This window comes from Heliangelus exortis, chromosome Z (genome assembly GCF_036169615.1).
Source record: "Heliangelus exortis chromosome Z, bHelExo1.hap1, whole genome shotgun sequence".
Lineage (NCBI taxonomy): Eukaryota > Metazoa > Chordata > Aves > Apodiformes > Trochilidae > Heliangelus > Heliangelus exortis.
This window is the reverse complement of record NC_092454.1, coordinates 15,738,422-15,762,689: the sequence shown is the minus strand read 5'-3', so window position 1 is coordinate 15,762,689 and position 24,268 is coordinate 15,738,422. Positions and strand designations below refer to the sequence as shown.

The 24,268-nt window shown below is 38.5% G+C and overlaps 2 protein-coding genes across 12 annotated transcripts in view; both read left to right on the top strand.

Annotated features, from left to right (window-relative positions):
• Positions 1-10,631, top strand: part of PAIP1 (poly(A) binding protein interacting protein 1) — a 28,424-nt gene extending 17,793 nt beyond the window's left edge. For 6 of the 11 annotated variants that reach the window (XM_071731638.1, XM_071731640.1, XM_071731641.1 and 3 more), the window contains 7 exons: positions 3,199-3,324; positions 3,659-3,765; positions 4,034-4,072; positions 6,242-6,359; positions 6,494-6,548; positions 7,137-7,230; positions 9,755-10,631. In XM_071731638.1, the coding sequence (XP_071587739.1) occupies positions 3,199-3,324; positions 3,659-3,765; positions 4,034-4,072; positions 6,242-6,359; positions 6,494-6,548; positions 7,137-7,230; positions 9,755-9,848 (633 nt within the window). In that variant the 3' untranslated portion in view covers positions 9,849-10,631. The remainder of the gene's footprint in view (positions 1-3,198; positions 3,325-3,658; positions 3,766-4,033; positions 4,073-6,241; positions 6,360-6,493; positions 6,549-7,136; positions 7,231-9,754) is intronic. The other 5 variants (XM_071731643.1, XM_071731642.1, XM_071731644.1 and 2 more) reach the window with 1 other exon arrangement.
• Positions 10,632-11,164: 533 nt separating this feature from the next.
• On the top strand, positions 11,165-24,210 carry CZH5orf34 (chromosome Z C5orf34 homolog). Its single transcript, XM_071731635.1, has 12 exons — positions 11,165-12,764; positions 13,141-13,230; positions 15,630-16,264; positions 16,855-16,950; positions 18,140-18,263; positions 19,058-19,149; positions 19,353-19,422; positions 19,735-19,905; positions 20,831-20,919; positions 21,667-21,759; positions 22,440-22,480; positions 23,585-24,210. The coding sequence occupies exons 1-12, from the start codon at positions 12,570-12,572 to the stop codon at positions 23,776-23,778; spliced, it is 1,890 nt and encodes a 629-aa protein (XP_071587736.1). The 5' UTR covers positions 11,165-12,569; the 3' UTR covers positions 23,779-24,210.
• The last annotated feature ends 58 nt before the right edge of the window (positions 24,211-24,268 follow it).

Sequence of the window (24,268 nt, the reverse complement as noted above, 5' to 3'; positions counted from 1 at the left end):
AGATCACAAAGCTAAGCGTAACCAGTACGAAAGGTTTCTGCAGTGCATTGATGACAACGTTCTGATGCAGGTGGTTGGAGAAGAAGGAGGCTGAAGGAGGTGGTTGAACAAGGAGAGGTGCAATGTACTAATAAACAAAGAAGGTTTGGTCATGGATGTTAAGGCTGGGGCCAGTCTTGTCTGTCATGACCATAACATGTTAAGAGTTTAGCATTGTTAGGGCAAAAAGCAGGACAATAAGTAAAATCTCTACCCTGGATTCTAAGAGGTCTAACTTTGTCCTCTTCACAAATCTATTTAGAGGTGTCCCATGGACTGGAGCTCTAAAAGGTAGGGGGGACCAAGTGAGCTGGTCAATATTCAAACATTACTTTCTCTGAGATCAAGATAAATGTATCCTCTTGAAAAAAAAATCAAGTAGAATAGTGAGGAGACCTGCATGTATAAGCGAGGAGCTCCAGGAAAAACTCAGGTGGAATAAGGAAATACATTACATGGAAAGAGGGCTTGGTTAATTGGGAGGATTATAGCAATATGCCAAGAGTACGTAAAGATTCAACAAGAAAGTCCGAGGCTCTCTTGGAACTTAGTCTGGCTAGGGAGGTGAAAGAAAACAAGAAGAGTTTCTTCAAATAGACTAGTGAGAAAACAATGAGTAGGGAAGAAATGGGTCCACTGATAAATGAAGTGGGAGATACGATAACAGAAGATGCATGTATGGCAGAGTTGCTGAATGCCTTCTGTGTCTCAGTTTTCACTCCAAAGACCAGCCCACAGGAATCCAAATCACTAGAGGCAAGGGAGCATAACTGTAGGGAGGAAGACTCTCCACTGGTCAGTGAGGTTAGAGGTTGCTTGGACAAACTGAAAACACACAGATCTGTGGGCCCTGGCGGGGTGCCTCCATGTGTGCTGATAGAGCTGGCTGATGTTGTTGCTGAGCTTCTCTCCATCATGTTTGAAAAATCATGGAGAACAGGAGCGGTGCCTGGGGACTGGAAGAAAGCCAGTGTCTCTCCAGTCTTCAAAAAGGGCAACTATAGACCAGTCAGCCTCACCTCCATCCCTGGCAAGGTGATGGAGCAGTGCATTCTGTAGGCCATCTCTAACCACTTGATAGAAAAGAAGGTTATCAGGAGTAGCCAGCATGGATTTACTAAAGGCTAAGGGGAAATCTTGCTCGACTAACCTGATATTCTTCTAGGAAGGCATGACCAAATGGGTAGATGAAGGGAGGGCAGTGGATGTCATATATCTTGTCTTAAGTAAAGCTTTTGACACTGTCTCCCATAACATTCTCATAACAAAACTCAGAAATGTGGGATAGATGATTGGATTGTGAGATGAATTGATAATTAGCTCAACAACAAAGTTCAGAAGGTTATGAGCAGCAGCACAGAGTGAAGTTGGAGGCCTGTGGCCAGTGGCATTCCCCAGGGATCAGAACTGGATCCAGTTTTGTTTGGTATCTTCACCAACAACCTGGATGAAGGGATGGAGTGTACCCTCAGAAAGTTCACTGATGAAACGAAGCTGAGAAGGGGTGGCTGTTACACCAGAATGCTGCAATCCAGCAAGATCTGGACAGGCTGGAGAGCTGGGCAAAAATCAGCCTCAGGAAGTTCAATAAGGACAAGTGTAGAGTCCTGCATCTGGGTAGGAATAACACCAACCACCAGTACAGATTAGGGGATGTCCTGCTAGAAAGAAGTTCCATGGAGCTAGGTATCCTAGGAAGAGTGTGTCCAGCAGATCTAGGGAGGTTCTCCTCCCTCTCTACTCTGTCTTGCTGGGGCCACACCTGGAATACTGTTCCCAGTTTTGGATTCCCCAGTTCCAGAGAGACTGTGACCTACCGGAGAGAGTCCAATGGAGAGTTATGATGGTGACTGAGGGACTTGAGCATCTCCTCTGTGAAGAAAGACTGAGAGAATTGGGGTGGCCTTGAGATGAGAAGACTGAGACGGGATCTTATGCCTATAAATATCTGAGGGGTGGGTGTCAAGAGGAAAAGGCTAGTCTCTTTTCAGTTTTGCCTGGTAATAGGACAAGGAATAATGGACTTAGAACATAGGAAGTTCCACTTCAACATGGGGAGAAGTTTCTTTACTGTCATGGTGATGGAGCACTGGAACAGGCTGACCAGAGAGGTTGTGGAGTCTTCTCTGGAGACTTTCAAAACCCACCTGGGTGTGTTCCTGTGTGACCTGCTCTAGGTGATCCTGCATTGGCAGAGCAGTTGGACTACATGATCTCTAGAGGTCCCTTCCAACCTCTTAATATTTTATGAGTCTGTGATTCTAGGATTATCAAACCCTTGAGGAGGGTGTGGAAATCCTCAAAATGTGCAATTAATGCAGACCTTTAAAGGTATTTCTTCTGAACATAAATCCTTGGCTTATGCATGAAGGATGGCAGCTTGTATTTGGATTGGTATTTTATATCTATGATACGTATGAAAATATCTGTGTACAAAATAGTCTTTAAACACGAAACTACTTTGACTCTTACACTGCAAGTCTAGCAAGTTACTAACTGCTGCAGAGTATTTAAGTATGTATATTTTTGAATGTATAGTTTGATTTAATCAGACATTATAAAATTTTTACTGGCATGAGGAAAGAACTCTCTGACTCTTCCATTTCTGTTCCTAAGTCGTCTTTGAAATCTGCTTTTCACTTGCTAGAAGTAAAAAGGAAGATGTGCAAAGGGCTTGGGAGAGGGGGAGTCATCCGGTTCTGTGGTGTATACCATTTGTTTTTAAACCATTTCTATAATTTTTTAATACATAAAAGAGTGCCTTCCAAAAGTAAGCCACAACAGCAGTAGAGAACACAAAATGTAGTATGGGAAAGAGCATGGGCTTCTGAGAATTTGGGATTTTATGGGCCCTTTACCAGGCTAAATGGTAGCTTTTCTTAGCAATTTCTTAACAGAGAAGTGAAATGCTAGACATGCATTGTTACATATGTATGTCAAAATTGTAAGGATACTACTTAAAAGTCTGTGTTCTACAGTTCTAGTTACAGTATTTGACTTGTTCTTCCAACTAAAAGAGCTAAACTGTGTTGATCACCAGGTCATTGCTGATCCCTATGTTGAAAAAAAATCATATAGCATTCAAGAGAGAAGACGTGACTAAATTAATTTTTTTAACTTAAATTCTTCAAATATTTTTTTTTAATATATCTTTTGCAGATTAAAGGGCCAAAGGGACAGGTAACACGAGCAGAAATTCTTCAAGGAGGCCTTCGGGAATTACTAAATGCACTCTTGTCTTATCCTGTGGACAGTAATCTGATATGCGCAGTGAAACTGCTGAAGGTGAGACAGTTTTCAAAGAAAAATATTATCACGTTTTTTAACATTTCTACCTTTCGGAGCAATGGGGGAAGCTGCAGATGAGGAAACCTTTACAGAGTTTTATGTATTATAGCATTAGCAGAACAGGTTGTAGTTTTTCTCCTCCTTAGTACCATTATGAAATTGGCCCAACAAAAAGGAACATACTACTCTACAAGTAAAATGTGAGGCCTAAAACAGCAGAGCTGAAGCCAAGGCACAAAGGAATCAGCAGTCCATTTATAATCTCTCCTGTTGACAGTTTAGTCAATTTTTGTAATTTTATTTTTTAAAAATTCTAATCCTGTGTCTTTAGTTGACAGGCTCGGTTTTAGAAGATGCCTGGAAAGAAAAAGGAAAGAATGATATGGAGGAGGTGATTCAGAGAATTAAAAATGTTGTGTTGGATGCAAACTGTAGCAGGTGAGAAGATAAAATTTTTGTGCAGTGTTTTGGTTTTATATTGAACAGAACATCTTAAAAATCTTAAAGAATAACTCATGTCCAAAATACTATCTGAAAGGGGGGGGGTTGTTTGGGTTTTTTTGTTTATTTTATTTTTATTTTTTACCATGCCAAAAAGTGTATTTTTCAGTTGAGGGGGTAAAAGTATTAAGCATATACAAATCACTAAAAATGGGAAAGGCAGAATGGAATATGCTTTGGCTTGTTTTTTCTTTTTCCTGGACAGAATACTTCTTTGGCAGAGTCTTACCCTGGAGTCTGAAAAGTGAGTGGTTTGCTAATGTATTCTGCTTCTCAGTTCTTAGTCGACAGCATGCGTGAGGTTATCTGATTCTACCATAACGCGCCTTCAGCTTCTTACAAACTTAATAAAAACCTGTAAAGGATTCAGACACAGATCTCTTGTTCTTGGAGGGAAGACAGTAGGTAGCTCTTAGCATCTGTACATTGTAATTGAGCTGAGCCCAAGGAAGGATGAGAAAAGTCAAGCAAGATCATGGAGCAGATCCCCCTGGAAAATATGTGAAGGCATATATGAAGGCATGTGAAGAAAATAAGGAATTCAGCATGGATTCATTAGGGCCAAATATTGCCTGACAAATATGATGGCCTTCTATGATGGGGTTATAGGTTGGTGGGTAAGAGCAACTGATACAATCTACCTGGATTTTTGCAAAGCACATGTTCGCATGACATCCTTGTCTCTAAATGGAAGAACTGTGGACTTGACAGATAGACCACTTGCTGCATAAGGAATTGGCTGCATGTTCACTCTTAAAGTTGAGTTGCAATCAACAGCTTGATGTCCAAATGGACATCAGTGATGAGTGGCATTACTCAGGGGTCAGTATCAGGACTGGCACTGTTTAGCATCTTTGTCAGAGACATGGACAGAGGAGTTTATGCACCCTCAATGAGTTTACTGATGACACCAAGCTGTGTGGTGCAGTTGACATACTGGAGGGAAGGGTGGCCATCCAGAGGGACCTTGACAGACTTGAGAGATGGGCCTGTGCAAACCATATGTTTAGTCTGGCCAAGTGCAAGGTTTTGTGCATGAGCTAGAGCAGTCCCAAACACAAGTACAGACTGAGTGGACAGAGGATTGAGAACAGCCCTGAGGAGAAGCACTTGAAGGTGTTAGTTGATGAGAAGCTCAATAAGAGCTAGTAATGTGAGCGCTTGCAGCCCCAAAAACCAACTATATTCTGGGCTGCCTCAATAGAAGTGACTAAGCAAGTCAAGGGCAGTGATTCTTTCCTTCTAATCTCATCTTGTGAGACCCCATCTGGAGTACTGTGTCTATTTCTGGAGCCCCCCAGCACAGGAAGGACATGGAGCTATTCGAGTGAGTCCAGTGGGGGGCTGCAAAGTTGGTCAGAGGGCTGGAGCACATCTCCTATGAAGACAGGCTGAGAGAGTTGGGCAGAGAGAGAGGCAGGCTAAGAGAGACAGTTCCAGAGAGACCTTGTAGTGGCCTTCTAGTACCTGAAGGGGGCCTGCAGGAAAGCTGTAGAGGGACTTTTTTTTCAAAGGCATGTAGTGATAGTTCAAGGGGTAATGGCTTTAAGCTGAAAGAGGGTAGATCTAGGAAGAAATTCTTCAGTGTGAATGTGTTGAGATACTCAAACAGGTTGCCTGTGGACATTGTGGATGCCCCCTCCCTGGAGGTGTTCAGGCCAGGTTGGATGGGGCCTTGGGCAATCTGATCTAGTGGGAGGTGTGCCCATGGCAGGGGGTTTGGAGCTCAATGATCTTTAAGGTCCCTTTCAATCTGCACCATTCTGTTTCTATAAATTTTGCTTCAGTTACGAGAGAAAATTGATTGCACAAGCTGAGGCTTCAAAGACACAGAAGCACAAACGTCTTTTAATGAGGAAACCACTGAAAATTTCATTTATTTTGTCCTTAGTGAAACACTTCTCCATGGACTTACTTAAAAGAAGAAAGCAATTTCTCTTATTTTAGGGATTAAGTGATTGGTGGAATCTAATGTACTGGCAAAACTACTTTTGACCGTTGGCTACAGAATTTTAGTATGGAGCTAAAATAGGAGCACAAATTAGTTGATTGAAATACAGTTTGAAAATCATGCCCCTGCTTTCACCAATACTCCACTTATATCTGAAAGGGATTTGTTCATCAACTTGTGCTGCAGGTTTGCTATCTTGATAAAAATTACAGCAATTTCTGTTTTATATGGTCTCTTACTACAGAGGAAGCGGAGAGGGTAAGTATTATAATTGACACATAGAGTGTCTACACAATCAGGGATTGAAAAATTGACTCAGTTATATGCAGACTGGACTAAATTTTGTCCTTTTTTAGATCTTTTGGAGTGGGGCAGTTTAACTATTTAGTATTTGCAAGATGAGAGATGCCAAATTCCTTGCTTAGCACAAGATGTTCTAACGTTTTTCGTACTTTGTTTCAGAGATGTGAAACATATGCTTTTGAAACTAGTTGAGCTGCGATCAAGTAACTGGGGTAGAGTTTATGGAACGTCTCCTCATACAGAAGCTACCCCTGAAAATGACCCAAACTATTTTATGGTAAGAATGTTCAGACACTTCAGCTGCTTAGTTTGATGTGAATTTAACTTGATTCATGAACAATCACATTGCTGAAAACTGCAAACAGGTCTGTCTCTGAATGCCTGTAACATTCTGTGTAACCTTATCTTTAGAATGAGCCAACATTTTACACTTCTGATGGAGTTCCTTTCACTGCAGCAGATCCAGGTATGCCACAAGCTTCATATATTTGTCTTCTCAGCTATTCTTTAAAAATGTGATTTAGATGGCCTTTCGAAGTACAAAAAAAGTTGTTCTTTGTTGGTTGATGCTCATTCAACTTAAAAAAGAAAATTACGCCTAAATGCATATCTTTGTCTAACACATGCCTTATTCTGCATTTAAAGGTGAATGTTTTAAACTGAGAGTATGTATTTCAGTTCATACAGTTCAGAAGGCTTTGTGCTGTAGTCCTCAGAACTTGGTCTCTTCAGGATATGAGAAAATCTGCCAAGTTTTCTTTTGTTTGTCCATTTTTGTGAGCAAAAGGATTTGTTTATTTCCTGGTTTCTTTTGCTTTCTCTAATCTGAGCACAGTGTGTCAATGACATCACTGAGGTAAAGACATCTATGACTGCCTTTGAAGTTCTCTGGGAAGATAATTCTTGAGGTTGGTTGATGTCCTGAGAAAATAGAATAGTGGGACTTTTTTCTGTACTATTTTTCATGCCATTTATGGCTTCATTAAATAGAGTATTTTCAAACTTAATTAGTTTGAAATTCTGGTCTTGCTCATTTTCATTTTTACTTTGCCAGATTACCAAGAAAAATACCAAGAGCTGCTTGAAAGAGAGGATTTCTTTCCAGATTATGAAGAAAATGGGACAGATTTATCTGGAGCTGGAGAACCGTACGTTTTCATTTCGAGCATGTCTTTTTTTAATACTAGTTTCTTTTACTGCAGACTTTGGAATCCAGTCTTGACAAAAATGAAACTAAATTATTTTAAGTATTATGTAGCTGTAGAATTTGTACAGGATTATGTTGGTTTGTAATAACACAGGTTTGGAAAATTTTACATGTATGCAAATGAGTAGGGTAGTTAAATTGCAGATATTATGCACTTGTACAAACACACTCTCTTCTGCAATTAAAAAAAATTTGCAAGCAGAATGAAGGACTTAGACCTTCAAGTGTTTGTAGTAAGGCAACCTGAATTCATTTGACTGATGCACATACACATCCCAAGTTGAGATGATTACAAAATTTGCAGTCATTCAAAGGGAGGAGTTAACATTTAAGTTCCTCTCTTCAGGGTAAGGGCTATTCAGTATTCCTGCAGAAAAAAGAAAAGCAACCTAATGGCAAAGGGGGAAGCAAAAGATAAGAATGTAGCCTGACACTGGTTTATAAGAATTTTATAGGAAACCAGTTAAAGAAATAAAGTCTAAAATACATTGCTCTGAGCTTTGTACTCACCTGGCTGGAGGACTTTCAAATCATTATTTGATACCTAGGAATATTGCAGTGTTGTCTTTATTTGTGATGAGGATGCTGGCCTGGATCAGTATTTTTGTTAGTAAATTAGAAAGCTTTTAGATTGTGCCTAGCTGAGTGGAGTAGCAAGAACTTCAGAAGCTATCATCAGATACCAACAAACTCATTCTGAGGGGAAGAAAATACCCATGTGAACCTCTGCTAAGAATAACAAGTTGAATGCAAAGTAGAGACAGAGAGCAGCTAAAAAACACAGCAAATCTGAAGAGTGCCATGTGTAAGAGTCTTGAGTCAACCTTCATGCAAGGTGACTGTGGAACCTTGGTTGAGGGCTTAAGAAAAGCCTGAGTACAAATGATGCAAATATATCCTGATCCTCTGTTTCTTATGACTGGCATTAGGGAGGAGGGTTCTATGTTGAGTTCCTTTTCAAGTCTACACTTCTGTAAGAAAGGAAGAAGAAATAAAAATGTATACCACTTCTTCAGTGTACTATGCTGAAGAAAAAAACCTTTCCTCTCTGTGGCACCTGCTGTGATTTTGTGTGAAACGTAACATTTAAGGCTTCTGTTCAGATGAGATGTGCTGATTCCCTTGTTTGAAACCAAGGCACAGAAAATAATGAATTGAACACCTGAAATTAATGCAGACTTTCTGAAAGTCAATAGCTGCTCACTGTTTCATTTTTTTAAGGCTGTTTAGAGCTATGTATATGAAGTTCAAGCTGCGGTTCAGTTGTCCTCATTCATGGTGATGAACAATCCTGTTGGGCCTAGAGAAAACAAGAAACACACAAGTTATTTCCCAATAACTGTGCAGAGAAAGAAAGCTGAAGTGATTCCCGTAACTTCTCAGCTTTCTTTCCAAACTCTGTAGTAGTCTCCACTCTGTGTAATACTTAATACTGTTAATGGGATACAGTCTTTTCTGCAACCTAAGATAGATCCTTACCAAAAGACTTTTTACCATGTAATAGGAGATAATACAATGCAGATAAATACTGAGGTGAATTAACATTGCTTTCTTTTACATATCAGCAAATCAGAATGCAGGTTTTCTATATTAATAAATTCTTTGCTGTGCCACCAAGGCAGCTAATGCAGTACTTGAACTAGGATGCTAACCAATAAAAAATTACACTGATATTATCTCATAACAGTCTCCCATAGCTTCCTCATGGAAATTTAAGATAGAAGAATGGACAGCGAGATGCATCAAGACTGGCTACACAATAGAGCCCAAAGAGTGGTGATCAATGGTGCAGAGTCCATAGTAGTAGAGTGTAGAGTCCAATAGTGTAGACTGGTAACTAGTGGAGCCCCCAGGAATCAGTCCTGGGTCCAGTCCTGTTCAGTATCTTTACCAATGACCTTGATGGTAGGACAGAGTGTCTTCTCAGCAAGTTTGCTGATGACACAAAACTGGGAGCACTGGTTGGTTCACTTGAAGGCTATGTGACCACTGAGCAAAAATTGGACAAACTGGAGAGCTGGGCCAAGAGGAACCTAAGGAGGTTCAACGAGAACAAGTGCGTAGTCCTGCACTTGGGAAGGAATTACAAAATGCACCAGTACAGGTTAGGAGGTGATGTGTTAGAGAGCAGCCCCATGGAGAAGGACCTTGGAGTCCTAGTGGACAAATTATCCATGGGACAGCAATGTGCCTTTGTGGCCAAGAAGGCAAATGGTGTCCTGGGGGTGCATTAAGAAGAGTGTGTCCAGCAGATTGAGGGAGGTTCTCCTCCCCCTCTGTTGTGCCCTAGTGAGTGAGACCTCACCTAGAATATCGCATCCATTTCTGGGCTCCCCAGTTCAGGAGGGACAGGGATTTACTTGGGAGAGTACAACGGAGGGCTACATCTGCACAGATGTTTCTGGTAAGCTGTATGAAAACTTCTTTGATGATTTTTTTTCTTTTTTTCTTTTTTTTTTTTATAGTTATTTTGATGACCTTGATGATGGTATGGATCCAGAAATTGAAGAAGCATATGAAAAATTCTGTCTGGAATCTGAACATAAGAGAAAACAGTGAGATACTACACAATAATATTAGTTTATTAAGCCAGTTTAGGTATGGTTAGAATACAGGGGGACACAAAATATTTGTACCAAAATACTAAAGTTATACAATTTCGTTTTTGTTTAGCAGAATCTGCCAAAAATTGTAAACTTTTGTCCTGTAACTTAAAAGGTTGTGTATATATCATAGTTTATTTTATGTACAGGTATATGAACAATGTTTTGGCTGCAATAAAAAGGATTTCAAAGTTACCATAATTGAAATTAAAATGTGATGGGGAACTGTCCCATAAAATTTCCCTTAAGGGACAAAGGGGATAAATAACTTGATATGATTCTAATTGCTTGCTTGCTTGTTTTAGCATATAATGGGGATATACATGTCATTTTTACCATGTACAAGATACCTGGTATTTGATATTTAATATTTTTAATAGGTTGTTGGTTTTTTATTTGCTAATGAGAGTATGAGCCAAATATGGATACTTTTTTTTTTTTCGGTAGATCACAATCATGAGAAGTAGTTTGTGAAGGTTTTGGTTTGTGTGGGTTTTTTTGTCGTGTTTATTTCCTTTTCCTTTCTCTTATAATATCCTTATGGGTATTCTGGACTTTTTTTCCTGGAATAAATATGCTATATATTGATGTGTGAAAAAGCAAGCAGTATTTTGGAAGTCAGGTGCTTTCAAGAGCTTTGGTTCATATAAGCTTCTGTTCAGCTTTTAAAAGCAAAATCTATCCTTTAATTTTTGTGTGTTCTTCAAGACAGTATAAATATAGTTATGTTTAACCCGTGCTTCTCAGAGTATGTGTTGTGCTTTGTTTCATTGTTTTGGATTTTTTTATTTGAATGTATCTAACACGTCTAACTTTCCAGCAACCCTTGCCCTTGTAACTTTCTCCATTCTTCAAATTTTATGTAGCTTAATCTTGTAGTTGGAGTAAATTAATATATTTCATAAACGTCAACATTCTGTAGCCAGCTGCTCTTTTTTGACCCCATGTAATCATGTTAGTTTTCTGAGGATACTCTGTCCATTGTTGTTGCTGCCAAATGCAGTTACACTGTTTCCTATTATCCATTACTGGTTAGAATGAGTAGAACCCTTTACCAAAAAGGTAAACTATTTGAACTATTTTCCAAAAGTAATCTACTGTAAGGAATACATGCTGTAAATATGCATGTAAATAATTCTGTTAATATTTCACTGTTACTTATTTGGTTAGACAAACTTACGCATCTGCTAATGGAGTGAGCACTGTTTTCTGGATGTTTATTTAACATACTTAGGTTGGAGTTTTGGAAAATAAAATTTAACTAGCTTTGTTTGCTTTGGTACAACTTCACTACCATGGGTTTTTTGGGTTTTTGGTTTTTTTTTTTGGTCCTCCTTCTAGCCTGCCTCCAACTAACACCCTTTTTTTCTCTTTTGGGTACACGGTTGAGTATTATATTTTAATACTCATTGGAAAAATAAAATCTATCGAAAGGCAATATGGCCATAAGTACTATATTAGCATTTCAAAGTCTGTAGACTAAAATCCTGAAACTAGAAAAGTAGAAGTTAAATTAGATCATTTTCATGCACACGTTCTCTAATATTGAGTGTATTTTTCATACAAAACTTTTAATCCAGATACAGTTTAGACTTCCTACTGACTTTACAAAGCAGGTGTCCTGTGGGAAAACATACTTACTCAAAACTTAAGTCCCAATGAACAAGCATTCACCTATACATTACAGTAAAGTAATTGTCTTTAAGACACACTTTACATGCCTTAGTTCTGCATGCATCTTTTGTAGTGTCCAGATCTATTCTGTCAGCTTGTGGCAACATCATGTTTTACATGTATAAGAAATACAAGTCATGCAAGCCATCCCACAAATGTTGGGAACTAGAAACTGAATATATGAAGCAATTCAGATCAGGTTTTTCAAAATAAACTTTGTCCTTCACCAGGAACACTGGAAAATCAGTAAGTGAGATGTTTGTTCTAAGTAGTGGAGAAATTCATGGTCTCTACATAGGAAGTTTTGTAAGAGCTTTAATAAAGTCAGTACAGCAGTTCTGACAGGAAAAATTGTTTTTAACTCTTTCCTAAGGAAGACAGAATAATATTTGCCTTAAACACTTAACACTCTTTCCCAACTTGTCCTAAATCTCTCAGGAGACTAATACAAATTTGTGATGGTGGAATGATATTTAAGAGATCGAAAAGCAGCAGGTTTCACATTGCCATAATTGCCACTTGCTTGCTGCCTGCTTTTAACTGTCCATAGTTCTGCATTATTGTTCTATGGTGATTATTTACCCTCAATTTTAGCATCTACATTTCAAATGCAGCAAAAAAGATACCCCTTTCTCCAGCACGTAAAAACTGGGGACAAAAAAAGGAAGAGAAAAAAAAAAAGAAAAAAAAAGAAAAAAGTTTAAGCAAAAGACAAAAGATAAAGACATAGCCTGTATTTCTATCCAGTTTGTTTTACTAATGTGTATAAAGCCAGGTCACACGTTCGACCTGTCCCCAGCCAGCAGGAAGATCGGATTAATACACCAAACAACGGTTCGGGCGGCCGCAGGCGGGAGGGGAGGGATCTCGCCTTCCACGTTCCCCCCCGCTCCGTCCCCGATTTCCCGCCTTGCGGAGGCGCGGGACGGACCGGGCTGCCTCGACACGGGGCCGAGCGCTTCCTCTGGCTCCCCCCGCTGTGCCGCCTTCGTCCTGGGAGGAGATGGAGGAGGAGAACCTGATGGTGCTGTACGGGGACGACTCGGTGGAGGTGCGCTACGCCGGGGGGTCTCGCTTGCTACTGTCTCCTTGCGGCTGCGAGTACCTGTACGAAGCGGCGCGCCCCGCCGCTGCCCACCCCCTGCAGCCGGCCCAGAGCTGCCGTCAGCGGGTCGCCTTCGTCGTCAGCAAACACCGGGTAGGTGGGGGCCTGGTGTTGCCGGGCCCGTTGGGGACAGGAGCGTAGGGGCGCGCGCGCCGCGTTAGTGCGCGTGTGGGTGCGGAGGGCGCCTGCGGTGGCGGCTGCGAGCGGCGGGTGAGGAGAAGGGGAGGGCGGCAACGTCCGGTGGCGCCGCGGTTCTGTTGGGCGTGCGAGGGAGGGGGTGGAGGTCTACGGGGGTCGTGTTCCTTCAGCTCGACTGTAAAAACCCGACTTGTTACGCTGGGTAAAATGGAGGCGATTTCCTCGGCTCTGCTCCATAAAAGAAGGGGATGGAGCCAGCTAAAATGTTACGGCTGTATAGAAAAACTCCTGAAAAGGATGCATTGTTTTGTTTTTCTTAACGCTTCTATAGGAACAACTTTTACGAGCTCTAGATTTCCGAAACAAATTCTCTGCTCGCCCATACCTGCCGTCACGTGTTATACCTCCAGAAAGAAAAAGGGTGAGTGTTAACATATGTGATGCTTTTGTAAAAATAATTTTCCCTGGAAGCCTGCAAAGTGGGCTTAACTCGGCGTGCATAGTACAGGCCACGAGCATCTGCAGATGCACAGTTTGGCTGGTGTGTTTGTCTACCTGACTGGAATACTTTTGTCTTAAATTACAGTTTAAAATATTTCTTAGCCCGGTATTTAGCAATGTCCTTTGTAGTCAAACCCTGAAGAATTCATTTGCCCTTGGCAAGACTAAAACCTAGGATTTTGTACATAGGATAGAATGGGCTGCTATATGTATTACCATTTTCCTGCACCTGGCACCTTTCAGGGAAGACTTTGTGAAACGAGACAGTGCTTTCCAAAATGCTGTCCCGTTTCCTCACTGACGTACCTGCTGGTTGTGTTAGGGGGCAAGAGGGCTGGGGCAGGATCTTGGCCACTCTGCTACCATGGCCAGCCTTAGGCCTGTGGCCTCTCGCTTGCAGCGAGTGTATTTTTCACTGGGCAGAACAGTGCTTCTGCAGTTGCTCCATGTTACTTGACTGATGCTTGAATCTGAAGCAGCCTAGTGTTGTGGTTTGCTTAGGCTCTGCTTTGGCCACACTAACCATCCATATCTAGAGACAGATTGACACAGGGGACCTGTTACCTTCAGCAGACATTCCCATTTTACTAATAGACTGGTGATGCCATGTTTCATTTGTATTGGACTCAAGCAGTCTGAAACATATCTAATTAAAGGGAAGCCAGAAGAGACAAAGCTAATTAAAACAGTTATATGGAATGTGAATTTGCTAAGTTTTTTTCACACCGTATTTGAGAGGTATTTGCATTATGTATTTATTTGGGATCCAATGCTTTACCTGTGGACTTAAAATGAAAGCAGACTAGGAGTATTTTTGTGTAGTGATCAGGTGTAAGGACTACAAAGGAAAATACATCATTTTAGACTTCTGCATATGGTTAGAAAGGCAATATCTGTCTTTACAGAATGTTTCTAGTTTCAGAAAGTGATTCATTTATTTTCCAAATTATAACTGTATCTTCTCTTTGGGCAAAACTTTTATATGGGATTTGAAGTAGATAGTGCTTGTTTGGAATAATTTGTTGAGAATCATCTGCTTCATTTGTGTAGAAGGGGCAGCACAAAATCATATGCTGTGAAAGTGGTTTTTTGTTTGTTTTGAACAGAAGTGCTAATTAAAGCAGCAATCTCTACTTGAATATAACTGCAGTAAGAGCACAGAAACGTGGAATGGTTTGTGTTGGAAGGGACCTTAAATATCATCTGGTTCCAAATGCCCCTGCATGGGCAGTGACATCATTCTCTAGACCAGTTTGCTCTAAGTCCTGTTCAACCTGGTCATTCTTCTGAGATTTCCAAATGTTATATTGCAAAATGTAAATTGTATTTTAAATTCTTCAGAAATATGTTTTATCCACATCCTAGCAATAACTGTGTAACTTAATCCCTAGTGCTGCAGGATTAAGTAAATTAATCCACCTACATGCAAAATATTTTAAATAGATTTCCATTTTGGTAAAAATGTATAAATACAGGCTACATGCCATTTAACAGGCCTATTTTAATTTTGTAGAGAGAAGATCTGAGAGCGCATGAGAGTTTAATGTATACAGTTTTAATGTGGACTTGCTTTGAAGTCTGCTCATAACTGATGTGATCAAGATAGTTTAGGTTTTCCTTTCTCTTCATTGTTTCTTAAGAAGTGGTTGGAAACAGAAGTATCTACTCTCTATGAGTAGTTGACCATGTACTGTGCAAGTTAATGAATGCGTTTTAAATTTAAACGTTACTCCTGGACAGAGATCTGTTTGAACAGGAGGAGGCATATGTGAAGGTTTGATATTTTGCTTTCCTTTGAGTTCATGTACACAGATAAATACAGAGTAAAGTTCTGTCCTGGTTTGAGCTAGGACAGAACCAATTTTCTTTCTAGAAATTTTACATTTAAGTTAATTGTCTTTTAAGTAACTGTACTTTGTGAAATTAACACCATGTTTTTCAGCCTGTGTCTGCTTCTAGACAAAAGCATGAGTGTTGTTGGGGGGAGGGAGAGAGCTCAATGTCTATGTTGTATCTATTTTAACATATCAATGCATATTTCATTGTGTTGTTTTTCCATCAGTATTGTTTTTCATTTAATCTGTTTAGTTTAGTTTCCAGCCTGTAAGTCTCTATTATTCTGTTTCTCCTTTTGGGAAAGGAGAGGGGTTAATGGAGAGCACATCTGTCATTTATTTAATTGCTGGCCCAGCAATTAAGCCTTGTCTAGCTTCTTTCCATACATTGCCTTGCAGAAGAATTTAAGTAACTCCATTGTAATTTCTTGGAATCACTCCATTATTATCTTGCTACATATACCAATCCTTTTTATTGTATTAGATTATTTTCAGTGATATTTTAGAAGTCAGATGGCCTGACCCTTCTTCGTCTGATCTCACAAGATGTATAGACAGTGGTGGTGTGAAGATCTCTTCAGTAGATGGTTATGCTCACCTCTACCTGTCAGAATTGCACCAAGAATTTACAGTGGAGTTCTTATGCAAAGTCAGCCAGTCATCTGCAGCATCTTTATGCTCCTCTCAAAAGAACAACAGCTGTCAAACCAGAGGACAGCACAGAAAATCAGAAATTGCAGAAATGTCATCGAAACAAATGAGAGCAGAGAGTAAGAGAAATGAGCATGTTTGTGCTGAAGGTAAATACAGAGAACCAATGGAACTGAAGGACCAAAAGGACAGAGATGGGGTCCCTTTGCTGTATGCAAATTGTTCTTCTGAATACACATGGGTTACACAGCGTTGGTCTGTTTCCTCCTACCCAGAAGAATGGAAATACCCTTTGCTGTTGGCACTGACATGCTATAATTTATCTACTGGTAAGAATCTAATGAAGACATGTGGGAAAAACAGCCATTCATCTACAGAAGCTGATGTTTTAATAGACCCTGAACTCAGAGCAGTTTCTCGTTTACCTGCAGCCTTGCCACTCAGCTGCAGAGCCCCACATTTACACAGGTAATTTAAGCAGCTCACTTCGCAGTTGCTAATATATCTTTTGCAATTCTGTGATTTGGAATTTCAACCTGTAGCAAAATAATTTAATCATAGATGTAAAGTTTAAACATACAATAGTGATTTTAGTTTTTAGAAACTTTGTGAAACATGAAATTTGTATAACCAACATTATGTACCCTACTGTAATGAATATATGGTAATTAATCCTGAGAGAAATAAGTTTTCTGACGTGGTATGTAAATATGTAAATGAAAAAGAGAGCACCAAAGTTCCACAGGTCTAAGGTTAGATTGTTGATTTGGGGTTTTTTGGTTTTTTTTTACTAAGGTGAGCCAGTGACATTCACACCGTATTTAGTGAGAGTCACATTTAATGGTGACATTAAATTATCAAAAAAACCCTATGCAGGTTTGAGAAAACTAACTTGGTAACTAATGTCAATAACTAAGGAATCAGAGGACTGAAAATATATGACCTCTTTTCTTTGAGTAGATGTCCTTGAATCTGTTCTTGGTACAAAAATCATTACCTGTACACCCAAAAAACCTCCAACCTTCAGACTTACTGAAGCTTTTTTTGTATTTTAACAGATGGACTTTCTGTGACTTCTTTGGGAATCAAGATGCTGAAGAGTGCTCATCCCCTCAGCTAATTCAAATTTTATGGTGCCAGGGTGTTTTCTATAGGTATGTAAGGAGACTGTGTGTTTCATCTTTGGAAGACTTCATTTGTGTGGGAATTAAGCTGTGAGGTTAAATATCTTTGTCCCTTTCTTGCTCTGAGTAATTGTACACAATCTTCATGTGTGTTCATTTCTGCTGTTTGTTCACAGGACTTCAGATTTTCTAGTACAGCATATTTTAAGATCTGAAAGAAATAATACGAAACCATGCTTAAGTAATTTAAAGAAGTGGTCTGATGTCTGGTTTGTTGAAGGTTTACTAAGCAGCTGGAGCTCCCACGGACTTCACTGACAATTGTGGTGCTTGGTTTCTTTGCTAGTTACATTGTTTGTTTTGGTGCTGGAGATTCCACACTTTAGAAATTAATGTCTTGATGACCTACATAATTTGCATATTGCAGGCGCTCAACTGGATTTTCATGGCAAACCACCTTGTCCATGTGGTTTAAAAAAAAAAACTTATTTTAAAATTGCCCTTTATAATCTGTCATACAGACTCTGAAAATGCTGCAGTTGCTATCAGAGTCTGAAATTTGCATCTGATCTGAACAAAATATTTATCAGGTCTTCATTACTGTACCTAATTTATTGGAAGATTGGTTAGTAGCCATGCTTAGTCTTGTAAGTCCTGTTACCAAAGTCCAGGCATCTAACCACAAAGTTACAGAATTGGGTCATTAAATAGGTTCTAGGCTCCAAGGTGGTACGTGACAACAAGTAAATGACCATGGATCTTAGTGAAAAACATACAGCTTCAGTGGAAATGAAAACTTCACTGTTTCTCAGGCAACGTTGTTTGACAGTTCTGTGTACGCTAAGTGGGCCACTAAGAAAATTTGATTTTTCCCTTTAGAATTACTATATAGTTTGTGGTCAGTGAAGGTGAGGACTGAGCAGCTTTTGTGTGATGTTTACCTCAACAAAAAAAAGCTTTCCTTAGCTTGTTTAAAATTAAGCACCCAAGCCACCACCCTCCATGCACACATGCAGACAAAGCCAGGTAATGCTAATCTTCTGTGTTAAAAAAGGCAATTGGTGTGCTCGGCTAGTTGTGAAACAGTAGAAAGTCTTTGTTGTGACAGTTGTACTGAAAATATTTCTGCTTAGTACCTTCTCCAGGTGCGCTAACCTGTTTTACTTTCTGGTTACACAGTATTTTAAGTACTTGTTAAAAATCTTGTTATTTCTCTTAGATTTATCCATGGTAGGACAAACGTTGCAGAAATATATCCCAGTGATGATACGTTTTTCAAGTCAGAGGGAGCATTTTTGGGGAACTATTTCGTACATTATGCAATCAAAAAAGCAACAAAAAAGGTATAAAACTATTTTTAAATATGTTCCGAATTCCTTCAAGTTAGCAGTTTTACTGGTTTTAAGACATTGAGCTGTGCAGTCCATAGTGAAGTACCTACACTGATAATAACTGTAATGACTGTATCATACAAAATATGGTATTCCTTCTGTTTCAGAATGTGTTGTAAACTATATACCAAATAAGAAGAATTTTATTCATTGTAACATTTATTTCACAAGCTTGAGTATGTACTGCAATAAGATTCCGCAATAACTGTTTCTGACTAGTTTAGAAGTTGAACTTTAAGGGCTTTAAATTAATTGATTAGAGTTTAGTCTTTATGTACTTGGAAGCATTTTGTTTTTCACTGTATGGAGACAGAACCTAGAAGATGCAGGTTCTGTTCCGGCTCTGCCATAGACTACCTGTTCAATGCTAGAAAAAGGATTTTGCCTCTCCATGTCATTTGTTAAGTTTCCCCAGTGATCCTCTCAGATGCCCGTGTGGTGCTTTGTGTTTTTAAAGCAGATTTAAGGGCCAAGGTTTTGCCCTTCAAACCTCACTTTTGACTTGTAGTCACTCTAATGAACTGCATTCTCCTTCTCTCTTTTGGTCCATACTGAGTGCATGGGAACAGTGAATATTCCTTCCTACAGGAGCGGTCTTGAAGCTTTCACTTTTCAAGGAGATACTTACCTGTCCTTTGGGACAGATTTAAATATGATTCTAGATGCTTTCTGGGAGGTCTTGCAAAGTTTTAAATGCTATTTTTGTGCTATAGTACCTCTAACTCTCTTTCTGCTCTTTACTGCAGAGAGAAGAAAAGATGTATTCGGTAAACAACCTGCCTCCTGATGTACCAGGAAATCCGTACTCTATATCCTTCATTATTACTCAGGCAACAAAGTAACTTTACTTAATTGTTGTTACTGTAACTCCTCTGACTTTAAAACTTACACATAATGCTTACTTTGACACTATGTATAAAAATGAAAGGAATTTATATTAGCACTAAGGATATCTTAAACTTACAGAACAAAGGTTACAACTGTTTAGAAGACACAGTAAGTTTGAAATGCTTAATGTTTTTTGGTTTTTTTTCTGCTCAGAATACTTCAGTACTGTTACAAGACTAAGCTATCATTAACTCATAACTACCATCTCTGCTGCTGGAAAATGGTATGTAGCTGAAGATTTATAACTCTTTAAGTATTAAGAGGGATGATGATATGGGCTGTGGGGAATGGTACCTAATCTAGAAGGAAGAATGATGAGTGTGCACTATTAAAAAAGATCACAAGGTATGGATTTGAGAATCAAAAGCATTCAGTGTAAAAATAAATTTGTGAAGCAGAAACCAATTGCATGATACAGAGAGTTGGTTGTGGTCTGGAAAAACAAGTGAATTGAAAATTTGGCAGAGTTACACACACACGTGTAACTATATAAGTAACTTTTCTTTAAGTTTTCAGTATATTTGGTTTTTTCTAGATACCTGAGACAGATGGGCGAGAAATGTTGCCATTTTTGCTGTATGAAAAGGTTATTCCCAGCCTAGGAAGACTCCTTGTGTACTCTGATCAGAAAGTCCATGCTGTTTTTTCGGATGGGATGACCTTGAATATGATCTGGGATTTCAGCTCTTCTTGTAATGAGTTCCAGGTAACTCATGAGTTTGAGGAACAACTATTCATGAAACTTTATGAATAGGAAACCAATGAGGAAATGAAACAAAAGTTTTGATGCCTATAAAATACAAAGTGAATTTTTTTGAGAGATTTGTATAGTAGTGTAAATGAAAAAAGGAACTGTCCATAGAGTCTATCATTAACATATTGACAGTATTTTAACCAGAAATGAGGAGGAAAAATATTTTAATAGAGAACCAATGCTTAAAGACGCAAATGAACTACGCTTTTAAGAAGTTATTCAGATTGGTCAGAGAAGGGAACATTTGTTTTTACTTCAAATTACATGTAATTGATCAAATGGATTGTGAAAGAATTAATCAGAAAACTAACCTTGGACATGCAGTATTCCATATACATTTTAAAATCTACTTAATGCAGAAGTAAAAAGTGGCACTACAGAGAAATTTATTGAGTCTATGATTCAAGACTGCCTGTTGAGACTTTTGGCTTCTGTATGATTGCTTATTACCCTAAAGTGGCAACATAAAAAAGGTGTTCAAGTGTCTGAGGATATTACTACAAACAACATAAACATTATAGTCAATGTGTATAAATTTCTCATGTGAGCTAGCTCAAATCTGTAAATTCACTCATGATGAAAGGGGAAGGAACCAAAAATTATGCAGATCTGGAAACATTTCTGAACACTTTTAGAGAAAATATGAATATTTATGAATAGCATAAAACAAGTATTGGGGCCATGCCAGGCATTCCTTCCCTTCCTTCCCCCCATTTGTCATAGCAGACTATACCGAATTCTATCCTTAGCAAAAAAAAACTTGTGTTTAAAGTAGAATGTTCACAGGTGCATAATTCTTAAATCTGCATATTGTACTTGCCATTTTTAATTCAGGCTGCAGAAGAGAAATAATGCTCTTTAATTTATTCCTTCTAAGGTAAATGACAATGTAGGCTGGTGTAAGCTAACTACTGCTGATGGGGTACAGAAGCTAATACAAATAAGTCATCCTGGAATCTATGAAAGGTAAAAGTAATTTAAACAAATTAAAGTTAAATATAAAAGAATTCTGTATATGTCTCTTATTTGAAGAAATGGTAATTACTGAAAATACATTGAGGGGAGTGGGGATCCAAATGGTAATAATGATAAAGTATCACGTAATGATAAAAGGTCCATCTTGCATCTGGCCAAGATTCAGGAACAGTATGACTTAGGACCACTGCATGCTGCCATTCCATTATAACTGTTACTTAATGTAATTAAGAAAATAACTAGAGCTGCAACTTGACACTTAAGTGAGTGGATGAGAAAAAAAGAAATCTTTGTCCTATATAGAGCTGTTACATAGAACTGGCTAGCAATTTATCCAATTTTTGCTTTATTACAGATATTGACCTCTGCCTGCAAATTGCTTTCTCTTATCTGCTTGCTCTGATTACAGCCTCATTATGGGAACCATCAGAAGCTTGCTGTGCTGCATTTTGGCTAGATACTAACCAAAAATAACATTTTACACTCATCATTACATTGTACAGCTTTGTTATAATTTTGTGTAACTGCATAGATTTAAATATGGAGATTACAGAAAAAAAAAAAAGTGGGAATCAAAAATGGCAAGGAGATACAAAGAAAAAGCTATGTTTTTGGATCATTGCTTTTCCATTCAGAGCCAGAAATATTGCTTAATGCTTTCATTTTTTTCCTTGAATTAATAGAATTCATTTCTAGCATAAATAATTAATTTTTTTGTGAATTTTCATGTTGACATAGGTACATCAGAACAGCAATAGAATGGTGCAGAAGTTTGAATGAAAGAAAGGGGACTACTGAATATACTGCACACCCTGTAACTGAAGAAAATTGGTATCAGTCTGTATCCTAAATATATGACTACAAATGTTGTAGAAATTAAAACTGGAAAAGACTTAGGTAGTCTGGATTTTGTAGACTGTATCTCTGGAGGGTCAAAATTTAAGATTGTAAGCCCATTTATTTTGTATGGTTTCATATGTTTCTTTCAGGATCTGAACTGTTTGATATGTTGAGTTCTAGGTGAAAATTATTTCATTGCACTTCTGCATGTGGGAAGGTGACAGAGAGAAACTAGACTAAGAAAGAAGTCTTATCAAAACAGCAAGCTGTTCAAAATGTTACTCTGAACATGACATTTAGTATCTCTTGCTAACTGATGTCACATACAAACATATCCTGTTATTAAAAGTTGCTAATTTAAATGGATTACATTTACACTTCCTTGTCAAATTATAGCAGATTCAGGAGCTGATTAAATCTGTATGTGTATCTATACTTACATATGGCAAAGTAACTGCTCTTAGAGCAGAGCCCTGAGTTTTGGAAACAGAAATGAGTGACTAGTGACAGCCATTGACTAGTGGCATGTAAGACAAAATATAAAGCCTTACTTTTTAACTTGAATTTGGCTCATTTTAGGCTTACCTAAGTTTTCAGCACTCCTGGAAATTAAAGTAGAAAATACATTTTATGATACTAAATAATTTAATAATTTTTATTTTCTTGGACAGGTCTGCTGATGCTGAACTCAAAAAAATACAGAGATTTAACTGTATCCTTTTGAAAGCTGTAAAAGATGGCTTACTTTTATATTCTGTTGTTCATTTGTATATTCAAATCTTTATCAAAGGCTCTCTATCCTGCTCTCACCTTCTTTTACTGTCTTATCCACTTCTTAAAATTGCCTTTTTAAAACCTTTTTTCTGATTTATAATTTTCATTTAATCATTTATCTTGTCCAACTTCACAGCACCAGAATCACAGCACCAGAAACAAAAACAGTGGCAGAATAGAAAACTAAAATATCTTAAAAATCACCAAAAAAGGAATCCTTTTAATGTGTGTCGCATTAGTTTTGCTAATACTCATCTGTTGACCTGTTCTTGAAACAGGGATAGTGCAGTTGCAAGCCCAGCCTTTGAGCTTGTTGTTGCAGTACAATACCTCTCTACTTATCAGCTACCTCAGTATTGTGTTCAACCAGATAAAAAAATGTTCCACACTGCATGGGCTTGAAGCTCCAATGGTCTTTAAGCCAGTGTTCCATTTTGTTAATGTGAAAAGTCATACTGTTAAGTTTGCAAGGTGACATAGAATCATAGAATCATCATGGTTGGATTTCCAGGATCATGAAGTGCAACCATCAGTCCTACACCACCATAACCATTAAATCGTCTCTCGAAACACTGTGTCTATCCTGTTTTCGAGCACCCCGGGGGGATAGCTACTCCACCACCTTCATGGGCAGCTTGTTCCAGTGCTTCACCACTCTTTGAGTGAAGAAATTTTTCCTAATACCCAGTCTGAACCACCTGTGGCACAACTCTAACCCATTTCCTCCTTTCCTATACTAGTCAAAGCAAAATCTATAAAGAGAACACACAAACTTAACAGTGTCACAAAACTTGTAAACTCAATTTTTTGTTCTGCCAGGTGGTTTCCTTTTAAAAGTAACTTTGGGGTAATTTTAAGTCTTAAAGACATTTTGTATAAATGTAATATTTTAATAAATATACTCTTATTTTTAAGCTTTATGTAATTACCATGATGTGAAATGTGAAACTTCGCAATGCAAAATGGCGAATACTAATACAGAGTAGTAATCTGTAGGTAAGGTGGAGGAACTTGTTATCTTTTCTTAACAAACTAACACTAGTTTTATTGGATAATAGCAATATTCCAGAAAAGGCACCTGCTGCAAAAAGCAATCCATCTGGTACTACTGTCAAAGAAACAGAAAATGTGAGTGAACTGAAAGAAATCAGTGAAGGGTACGTATTGGAAGCTTTAGAAAAAACTTCCAAAGTGATTCGGGATATTGAATCTCTGCTTGCAGCTTCTGGGAGATGAAGCCTGATAGCATGGAAAGACTTCTTGTCTTCCCAGGAGCTGTCCCAGCTGTGTCTGAGGATGTGTGGAGGTGCAAGAGGGGTGAAGGCTGAAGGCACAGTGATAAATTGCCATTATAAATTGCTAGTAAAGTCTGTGTGTTGCCATTGAATAGGCAAAAACAACAGGTTAAATAATTGAACACACATTTATGCATCAGGACTGACTGCTGCTTTTCAATGTGTCAATGTCTGAAATGTTTAGTTTCATGGAAGATTGTTGAAGCCACTTGGTTTCCTGCCTGAGTGCCTTAGCGCAGGGGTGTGCAGTTTTAACTGTGAAATTGGGCTTTCATTCAGAAGCTTGCACGAAGTGGTCCAGTCCTGAGTAAAAGGTTTCCCAAATGCTTTCTACTCACACTTTTGTAGTAAATAAATATTTATTGAAAAGGTCTTAAGGTCTTCTTGGTGTGTTGTCTGTGCACCGCGTCCTTAATGATAAGGTACTAGTC

Excerpts from the sequence above, each read along its gene's own strand:
- CZH5orf34 (XM_071731635.1), top strand. The coding sequence starts at position 12,570 with ATGGAGGAGGAGAACCTGATGGTGCTGTACGGGGACGACTCGGTGGAG. Across the intron at positions 16,951-18,139 it reads TGCCAGGGTGTTTTCTATAG|ATTTATCCATGGTAGGACAA; the intron begins GTATGTAAGGAG and ends TATTTCTCTTAG. Across the intron at positions 20,920-21,666 it reads CATCCTGGAATCTATGAAAG|GTACATCAGAACAGCAATAG; the intron begins GTAAAAGTAATT and ends ATGTTGACATAG.